We start from the raw sequence: 8,587 nt of genomic DNA, 5'->3' as shown, positions 1-8,587 counted from the left end.
ATCGAACAACAATATGTCATGATATTCTTTGTCCCTTGAAATTTGAAGGTTCATTTAATATTGGGCCATCGGGCAACTACATAGGCTGCATTACAGATGGGGGGACTAGAAATATTAATTGAAGAAATATATTCTATTATTTATTTTTTGCCTATAATTTATAATCTTGTAGCTTTAGTTTTCTATAAAGACCTTGCAATAGGAATAAAAATTGAAGAACAACGTTAATGAAGATGATATTCGTTTAATCTTACGGTACATTTTTGTGAGGTTAATAAGTGAAAATGATTGATAGATGTAAGTGTTTCGATGTAGTTGAAATTAACATATCTCTTGTTTTGGCATGTTGAAACCAAGAACCGACACTGTAAACTAAGCGGCATACCTTAGGATAGAATAACTTTATGGTTGATACTTAATAGTACTGACATGTTATAATATTTATCTATATCAAGTCAACTTTTATTTTGATTGAAGTCCTTGCATAGAGAAAAATGCGTAAATCCTGTTTTTCTAAAGTCTTAATATTAACTTGATAAATTTGACTAATGATTCATTAAAACACACAAAAAGTCAATTTCCTTTTCCGAATCAAGTCTTAAGTTCAAATTTTATAGATGAATAATTAAATAATAAATAAATACTTGCTCACCATATTATTGCTAGTCTTGTGCTTATGATATCTTTAGATAGGATCAAGATCCTCTCCTGAGCAAAGGGTGAGGATCATCCTGATCAAGTTTACCAGATCGTTGAAATTTTATCCAACGATTACAAACAGGTGGTCTCTCTAAAAGTTATAATAATTGTAGTCATTGGATAAAATTTTAACGATATGATGAGCTTGGTCAGGAGGATCCTCATCATTTGCTTAGGAGAGGATCCTGATCCTATTAGATAACATCGTTTGTTAAAAAAAAATCTAAATAAACTTGAACTAGCCCGACCCACTTTGTTTGATTAGCCCAAGACCAAAAGGCCATACTACTGGGCCTACGCACACAACAACCCGATACATTGAAGATCCGAACCGAACCGGCCCGACCGTTTCCATTCGTTTCCATTTCTTAATTGCAGAAACACGACAAAATTCCCAGTCCGCGCTCGTCTCTCTACTCCTTCATCGTCTCCAACTCCACCTGAACCCTAATTCGAAATTTCTAATCGCAGCTCAAGATGGCGGTGGTCGCCGAGAGCTCTTCTGCTTCGCCCAACCCGTCGGAGGACAAGCCGGTGATCGTTAGGGTTAAACGCAAGGCATTGCAGTCCCCACTCGACGCTTTCTGTGAGTAGCACTTAATTTGTGTCCAGTTTTCTCTTTTTATCTTGTTTGGTTGCCGAGAAACTGTAGGAAAATGGAAAATGAACTTGCTTGAACTTGTGAAGTGTGAAAAAATTGGAAATTTGTGACGAATTTTGGAACTTTGTGCAATGTAGGGCTGGAAATCAATGAGAGGCCGGCGAAGCGTCCGTTGTTGGATTTTGAGAAGCTGTCAATGTCGGATTCAGCTGGAAAGGGTAATGAGCCGTTGGTGGATTCAGCTGGAATGGGTAACGTGCTCGTATTTGTCAAGCATTGTTGTTTTGTTTATATATGTGTGTGCTGAAGTTACTAGAGTTGCTGATATTTGGACAAACAAAAAGTTATCCAACTGTTTTGTTCACTTCGACGTAAGTGTTTTGTTCAAACATTGTACACTAAATAGTTGCAATCTTCGGTGTACCCATCAAAGCAAGTCATTTATGAGGTGTTGGATATGTTGTTAATGGAATTGTAGATTGATTACTTACTAAGTATGCTGTATATGATCGAAGTTATCTTTTTTAATGTTCCGTTTATTAGCGATTGACAATGTTCCCTTTTTTTCTTTCAATTTTTGGTTGTCTCCAATGGATTAGAGTAGGGGTTTGTGATTTTGCAGATTTCATTAGAAGATGGAAAGTTTTAGAACTCTTACAAAATAAGGTGCTAATTTCTTATATTTTTAATGCAGCAGAAGAACTGAAAACCAAGAAGGTTTTGGTACAGCATGTAGAGACAGTAAGCAGCTTCGGCACCATTGTTGACGTTGTGAAATCATTTCTGGTGAGTAGGGCTGTCCATCTCTTAATGTTGTTCAATAACTATTCTTGTTTTGTAAACTGTTTCACATAAGCATGTGTTGGGGAATGCCACGTAACTCATCTTACTGTTTAAGGCTTTGTGACCCCTCCACCCCTCCACCCCTCCACCCCTTCCCCCCCTCCCTTCTCCACAAACTCCTTTTCTTTCTCTATCTCAATCAACAAGTTCGTTTTTCCCATTGCAAGATGCTGTCTCTGATTCCCATGTCACCTACTACTAAGAGGTTGGTGAAAATGTCTCACTGTTTCTTTAGGACCCTAATTCTGGTGATGTGCATGATCGTAAAACAAAGATTGGAGAACGCAAATACGCTCTGAGAAAGGAGAATGTAAGCTATCTATCTCCTCCTCCTGGTCTAACACACTTTATTACATCTTTGATTTCTAATGTACTGTCCCTAAGATGACTTGAACTTATAATTTCATTCCCATTGTATTAGCAGAAACAAGATCTGATTTTGTCTAAAGCCAGACAGAGGAAGGAGGTATGTGATATAGACTTATAGCATAAGTTAATTGTATTCATTAGTCCACCAAGTATAGGATTTGTTATCCCTTTGTGTTTCCATTAGTATGATTTGTCTTTCATGTCTTAGAGAGATAATGACACACTAAATTTTCATATGTTGGGCTTATTTATTCAGTTGCCCCATTCATTCTTTTTATTTTGTTTATTGTCCATTGTTCTCAGTTCAATCGTTTGCTTGTGATAATAACCATTGTAAGGCAATCAGTTCTGATGTGTTTCAAATTATGATCGTGCAACTTTAAACTATGCTAGTTTCTGTGAAAAAAATTAACACATATTTGCCACAAACATGGATTGCTCTTCTTTTCTTCTCAAAAAAACAAACATGGATTGCTCTTCTTTAGATTAAAAATTGTGTTTGTAAACCATTATTTATGATAGATTGACAATAAGACTAATAACCACATGCGGCTTATTGATGCCATTATATCATATGGTCCATTTTTAATTAATAGATAATCACGTAATGCCAGATTGATACACAGGTAATCCCAAAAATAAGTTTCTCAGAGTGGACAAATTTTTTTCATTCATTTTTTGTTTTGTTTGGGTTTTTTGTTGTTTAAAGTAGCTATATGCTTGAGGCGATGATTTAAAAATGATCTCCGTTGCCTAACATTTCAAGAACATTCCTTTAGTGTGATTTTACTTGATTGGTGCCATATGTATTTCTAGGATGCTGTTCTGTCTGTTAGTTTAGGTTTTCTCAATGAGTTTTTGTGTTTCGTCTGATATTTTAGGTGTTTCATGGACTACTTGTCCGTCCATGCTTCTTGTATTCTTTTATGAAAAGTTGCGTACTTGGAAATTTGTTAAGCAATTTTTTTTCTTGGCTGCTGTCTCATTTCAAGTCCTTTCTAATAGGTTGTGGCAAAAAATGCGCGTTTTGAACAAATATGGAGGAGCAGAAGAGGAAACAAAGAAACATCACATGAGAATTTACATGAAATTTGTCATGTCTATGATGTTATACGTGTTGACGTTGCTGAAAAACCCAAGGAGTAAGTTATTTTTAGTTATGGAATTCTCTTGCCCATTTGTACTTGAGTCTACTGGAAAATTACACTCCCTATGTTTGTAAATTTGTAATGCAGTGAAATATCTTTGGAGGACCAGAAGATTTTGAACAGTTACTTGCCTCTGCTGAGAGAGTTCATCCCATCTGCTGCTTCCGAGATCGAATCAGATTTATACACTAACAGTTCCAAACAAGGTTGGTTTTACATTTAAATGATTGAAAAGTGTCAATAGGTGCCGCCCATATAATAGTGACATTAGTTGGACCCAAGGTAGAAGAATAGGATTCTATATAGCATTTTTGCCTTGGTCCGCACTTGTAATTGGTTCTTGTAGAGATGTATATTGATTTCGGCCTTTGTATTAATACTAGTGGTGACCCATAACTCATTATTTTCTCGTTACCGTTTGATGGTTTCTCTTATGTGTTTTGTAGATTCTGAAGATGAGTATGTTTATGACTTGTATGCTGTGAAGGAGGAAAGTGATATGGCTGTTGAATTATCTTCAAACCCATTCCCCTTGTAAGTATCTTGTGTACTATATTTGTCATGCTTCCGCCTTAATTTCTTGTTAAACTGATCATAATAACTTCGGTACAGGGTCCAAGTTGATGACGAGGATTTCTATGATGGGCCTGATGAATCCGAATATGAATCTGATGATTCAAATGGTAATCTTAAACAATCTTTTCACGTATCCTCTTTTTAGGAGATCTCTTTATTCTTGCTCTTAACTGGTTTGGGGGGTTTTCAGCTGAAAACAACCCGCTTAATGATTATCCGGATGAGATCTCTGAAGAGGAAGAAGAGGAATCAGAGAACGAAGACTCCGATGATGAATCAGAAGAGAAGGAGAGTTCCAGCGACAAATCATCAGAACCCGAGGATTTAGAAGAAAATGACTTTCTTGAAGATGATATGTATGATGAAAACAATGACGGCCATGACTTTGATTACGATGTTGATCCAAGTGATGATGGTGAAGACCGCAATATGGTCTTATAGGTGAAACTTTTTCATGTAGCTACTTTCTTCGTGCGAGGAATTGTAACCTGGATCCTTTTACGTTGCAGTAATATCTCATGAACAATTAAATCAGTGTCGGAAGTTAATGGTGGATTAGTGGTTACATGTGTGAATATGAATTTCTTTTGTACAGCCTTATGCCGATGGAACTATTAGTATGGCCATGGAAATTTTTCTTCTGTTATATTATTGCTAGTCCATTTTTCCATTGTTTTGTCCACATTGTGTTACCATCTATTTGTCGCTCACCTATATTATAACATGCAGTAGTGGTAATTAGTATAGGAAATGTTTTGAGATGGAGACTAACAAAAACAAAGATTTGCAGATGCGCCGGTTAGAGAATAGAGACTCAGGAGAAAAGGGGTAAAGGAAGACCTAGGGATACTTGAACAAATGCCTTAAGAAAAGACATAAGGTATTTGGAGTTAACTGAAAACTTGGCGCAAAACCGAATGCAATGCTGTTCTAAGATTTATATAGCCGATTCACTTAATAGAATAAGCCTTTGTTGTTGACGAAGTCCACCCCATTAATAGTTTACGCCTTGTTGGACAAAACCTTTTTTAATTAACAAAGAAATCATAATTTTGTTTTAATTATTTGTAAACACTCGCTTGCCTTGTCTGATAAGAGAGTAAAACTAGGAATTCCTTGTTTGCCAAGCATAGGTCAAGTCGTGGTTTTGTGTTTTTAAGTTAAGACTTCCATTTTTATGCATTATTACTGAATCTTAACAACTGTTTTCGATTATCTCTAATAAGATCTCTTTCTTCTCACCACCTACTGCTCTTCATAAGAAACATCCATCCTATTGTTATGATCCTATATTTCAATCACAATTAGTGATGTAATAGCAGACTAAATATGAGTATTAGGGAGTGATTAGTTATTGCCAGCTGGCAATTTGTTTTAGTGGAAACTTATATATAAGCTCATGTTTTGGATGTAAAAGTTAGATCAAAATTTACAAACAGAAATACAAAATCAAAAAACAATTCAAGAGCTCTGCTCTCTCTCTCTCTTTCTTCCCTCTCCCTCTCTATCCTTTGTGACTTGCAGGTTGATTAAGGGGTTAGAGAATTGGGTCGTATCACTTAATTAACAAGGCATTTCTAGCCGATTCAAAGGTACGGGTTTTCTCTCTCGATGTTCTAAACTATTTTAATCTACAAGAACGGCGAAATTCTAACTCAAGTGATTGTGCTTTGGATTATTCTATGATAATATCAGGTTTCGACAGAGAAAAAAATGGCAACATTCCACTATTTTCCTTGTAACTTAGGTGTGATGTTGGTGAAGACAGATCCGTGGCACAGGAATCGTGTTGTTCATCTGTATCAAAAAATAATTCGGTAATATTTTTAGTCACAGAATATTGTGATACTAAATTTTTAACTGTGGTAAATTTTTTTGATGTTGTCAATCAGATTCTTTTAATTTTGAAGGTCTGTTATTAAGTTCGTTGTTCGAATGGAGTTGAAAGGTGTAAACCGTGGCTACCTGAGAGTTGAGGATATACAAATCGATGAAAACTATGAAGCGATCATCCCAATTATTGTCGATGCTAATGCTACAAGTTATAGACACGGATTTCTGTGGTTAATGAAAGAAATGCTCGGCAAAAATCGTGGAAGAACAAAAGAGTTGTCCAACTTTTAAAACATGCTTCGTTGTGAAAGGGAGTGGTAAGATTGTTAAATTTTGTCAACATTTCTGATAGCTATGCACAAGCATCAAGCTGTAATTTACAGGAATTCGTTTTTTAAGTACATTGCTTGAATTTATTTCCTTCTTTTATGTTAAGGTACCGATTCGAGCAATTACTTTATCATCCCCTCCTTCGATCGTCCGTCGAGAGGTATCACTATTGTATTGATGGTTTGATCCATCTCCAACATCTTCAACGTGGTGAACATAAAAACATTAAAGAGTTGTTCATCATGCGGTGGGATGAGAGTCTTGATGTCAAAGGAGCTGTGGGTGAATTGGAAGGTTTTCATGGTGTGTTGAGTAAAAAAGAATATGAGAATAATGTGTGGGGAGCACTTGAATTCTCAAGCAATGCTTGTCTCGAGGTTAATGATCATTTGGACCATGAAGAACATCTGGTATATTTATAAATAATTATTAATTTTCGGTAATTTTTTTCTTCTAATTTTAATGTGTTATTAGAAGTTTAATTATTTTAGAGGTCGCATTTGGTGCGATGGCAAGTGCCTTCGTCCATGAGCGGTAGGTCTCGGGTTCGAGACTTGGGAGCAGCCTCTCCATAAAATGGGGGTAAGGCTAGCCGATATTCACCTCTCTCAGACCCTACGTAAAGCGGGAGCCTTGTGCACTGGGTACGACCTTTTATTAAAAGTTTAATTATTTTCTATTTAAAAATTGCTGCAGACAGAAGAACAAGTGGAAGAAAAGCTTAGTTCGTTCTTCCCAAGTCTGTTGTTACAATTGTATGCTTTTCTAATTGAAATGTATTCTCATGTGGACTTGAGGTAATATATTTTCTTTTGTATTCGCGTCCATTCAGCGTTAATCTTATTTATTGACATGGTTGCTTATGTTTAAGGTATATCTAAAATGACTTAGGGCTGGTTTGGTATTGTTGTGCTTTGAAAAAAAACTGCTGTGAGAATAAGCGGCTGTGAAATAAATCAGCAGAGTGTTTGGTAAACCTTTTTGTAAAAGTGCTTTTGGAAAAAAAAAAAAAAAAAAAAAGCAGTCTGATAGTGGGTATTTTCATTAAAGGAGCATTGTAGCTCTGTGTAAAAAAAGGTCGTACCTAGTGCACAAGGCTCCCGCTTTACGCATGCTCTGTGTGCTTTGAAAAAAAACCAATTTTCCAAAGCTGCAAATAACTGCTTCAGCTTTTTCCTTTGATTTCAGCTTATTCTCACAGCAGCTTCCAAAATAAGTTTTTTTTTTTCAGTTTACCAAACACCTAAAACTCACAGCTTTTTTTTTATGGGTGCTTTTTTTTTAAGCACCTCACTCCCAAACCATCCCTTAAAAGTAGAAGCGATAACCAATTTCAGATTATAATCTATAATTTTAAACTCGTGGTTGTTTTACACCCTAAAACAATCAAACATGTCAACAAAGCAAAACTAAAGTCGAAGAAAATTGAATAGAGATGACGTTTTCCACAACACGTATGCTCTTTACATCATGTTCAAAGATTAATAATTAATTGTAAGGAATCATTCGCTTTTGTCATTTTGATATAGTTTATTTCTTTATATATACATTGTTCTTAGTTGAGTTCTACTTTGACAGGGAGTATATCAAAGAAGAAGAAGAGATATAGGAATTTCAACAGGGAGTATATCAGAAAAGAACTAAGAAGACATGGAACAGATCGAAACAAATACATTGTTTCAACGATGTTGTATGAATGAATGAATGCTATCTACTGATTATTTGGTTGAGTGCCACTCGATTTTGTTGAAAAATATTTGAGTTAAGATCACAAGTATATTGTTATGTTTCTTTTACCAATATTATGAGTTATTATAATTTATGGGCGTAGAGATTTAGCGTTTTGAATGATCAAGATAAGGACACTGTCATAATCAACCGACACAATTCTCGAATACATATATCATCATGTTAAGAGCCTTAAAGTGAATATTTTCCCCTACAATTTCAAATGAAGCCTATGAAGGTTGCCAAGACACGGTTCTAATTTACTACACTCAATTCCCAAAATAACCTTTGGTAAAATGATCCGTACAACTTTATCGAATGCCAAAGCAATCACTAATCTTATACACCAAGGGCAAAATCGTCAAGCGATAGCATTGTTTCAACCAGTCCGTAAACATGGCTTCAAAACAACAGTTTCTTCTCTCAGCAATTGTTCGAGCTCGCGCAAGAATTTCTGCAA

At 35.6% G+C, this 8,587-nt stretch overlaps 2 protein-coding genes across 5 annotated transcripts; both read left to right on the top strand.

Annotated features, from left to right (window-relative positions):
• Positions 1–1,077: 1,077 nt before the first annotated feature.
• On the top strand, positions 1,078–4,906 carry LOC103418362 (RNA-directed DNA methylation 4-like). Of its 4 annotated transcripts, none has more exons than XM_070818853.1 (10): positions 1,078–1,285; positions 1,438–1,551; positions 1,998–2,086; positions 2,379–2,453; positions 2,568–2,609; positions 3,518–3,654; positions 3,748–3,866; positions 4,107–4,194; positions 4,273–4,343; positions 4,427–4,906. In XM_070818853.1, the coding sequence occupies exons 1-10, from the start codon at positions 1,177–1,179 to the stop codon at positions 4,675–4,677; spliced, it is 1,095 nt and encodes a 364-aa protein (XP_070674954.1). In that variant the 5' UTR covers positions 1,078–1,176; the 3' UTR covers positions 4,678–4,906. The 4 variants fall into 4 exon arrangements, with proteins under 4 accessions (XP_070674954.1, XP_008354727.3, XP_008354721.3 ...); XM_008356505.4 differs by having other exon boundaries at positions 2,565–2,609; XM_008356499.4 differs by having other exon boundaries at positions 1,995–2,086.
• A 1,037-nt stretch (positions 4,907–5,943) lies between these two features.
• On the top strand, positions 5,944–8,199 carry LOC108172152 (uncharacterized). Its single transcript, XM_070818561.1, has 5 exons — positions 5,944–6,053; positions 6,147–6,386; positions 6,506–6,809; positions 7,096–7,196; positions 7,978–8,199. Exons 2-5 carry the CDS (start codon positions 6,364–6,366, stop codon positions 8,006–8,008), a joined length of 459 nt encoding a protein of 152 aa, XP_070674662.1. The 5' UTR covers positions 5,944–6,053; positions 6,147–6,363; the 3' UTR covers positions 8,009–8,199.
• Positions 8,200–8,587: the final 388 nt, after the last annotated feature.

Source organism: Malus domestica, chromosome 03, assembly GCF_042453785.1.
Source record: "Malus domestica chromosome 03, GDT2T_hap1".
In the NCBI taxonomy this organism is placed as follows: Eukaryota; Viridiplantae; Streptophyta; class Magnoliopsida; order Rosales; family Rosaceae; genus Malus; species Malus domestica.
This window is presented reverse-complemented; position numbering and strand designations above follow the sequence as displayed.

Excerpts from the sequence above, each read along its gene's own strand:
- LOC108172152 (XM_070818561.1), top strand. The coding sequence starts at position 6,364 with ATGCTTCGTTGTGAAAGGGAGTG. Across the intron at positions 6,387-6,505 it reads CTTCGTTGTGAAAGGGAGTG|GTACCGATTCGAGCAATTAC; the intron begins GTAAGATTGTTA and ends TTTTATGTTAAG. Across the intron at positions 6,810-7,095 it reads TGGACCATGAAGAACATCTG|ACAGAAGAACAAGTGGAAGA; the intron begins GTATATTTATAA and ends AAATTGCTGCAG.
- LOC103418362 (XM_008356492.4), top strand. The coding sequence starts at position 1,177 with ATGGCGGTGGTCGCCGAGAGCTCTTCTGCTTCGCCCAACCCGTCGGAG. Across the intron at positions 3,655-3,747 it reads GTTGCTGAAAAACCCAAGGA|TGAAATATCTTTGGAGGACC; the intron begins GTAAGTTATTTT and ends TTTGTAATGCAG. Across the intron at positions 4,344-4,426 it reads TGAATCTGATGATTCAAATG|CTGAAAACAACCCGCTTAAT; the intron begins GTAATCTTAAAC and ends GGGGGTTTTCAG.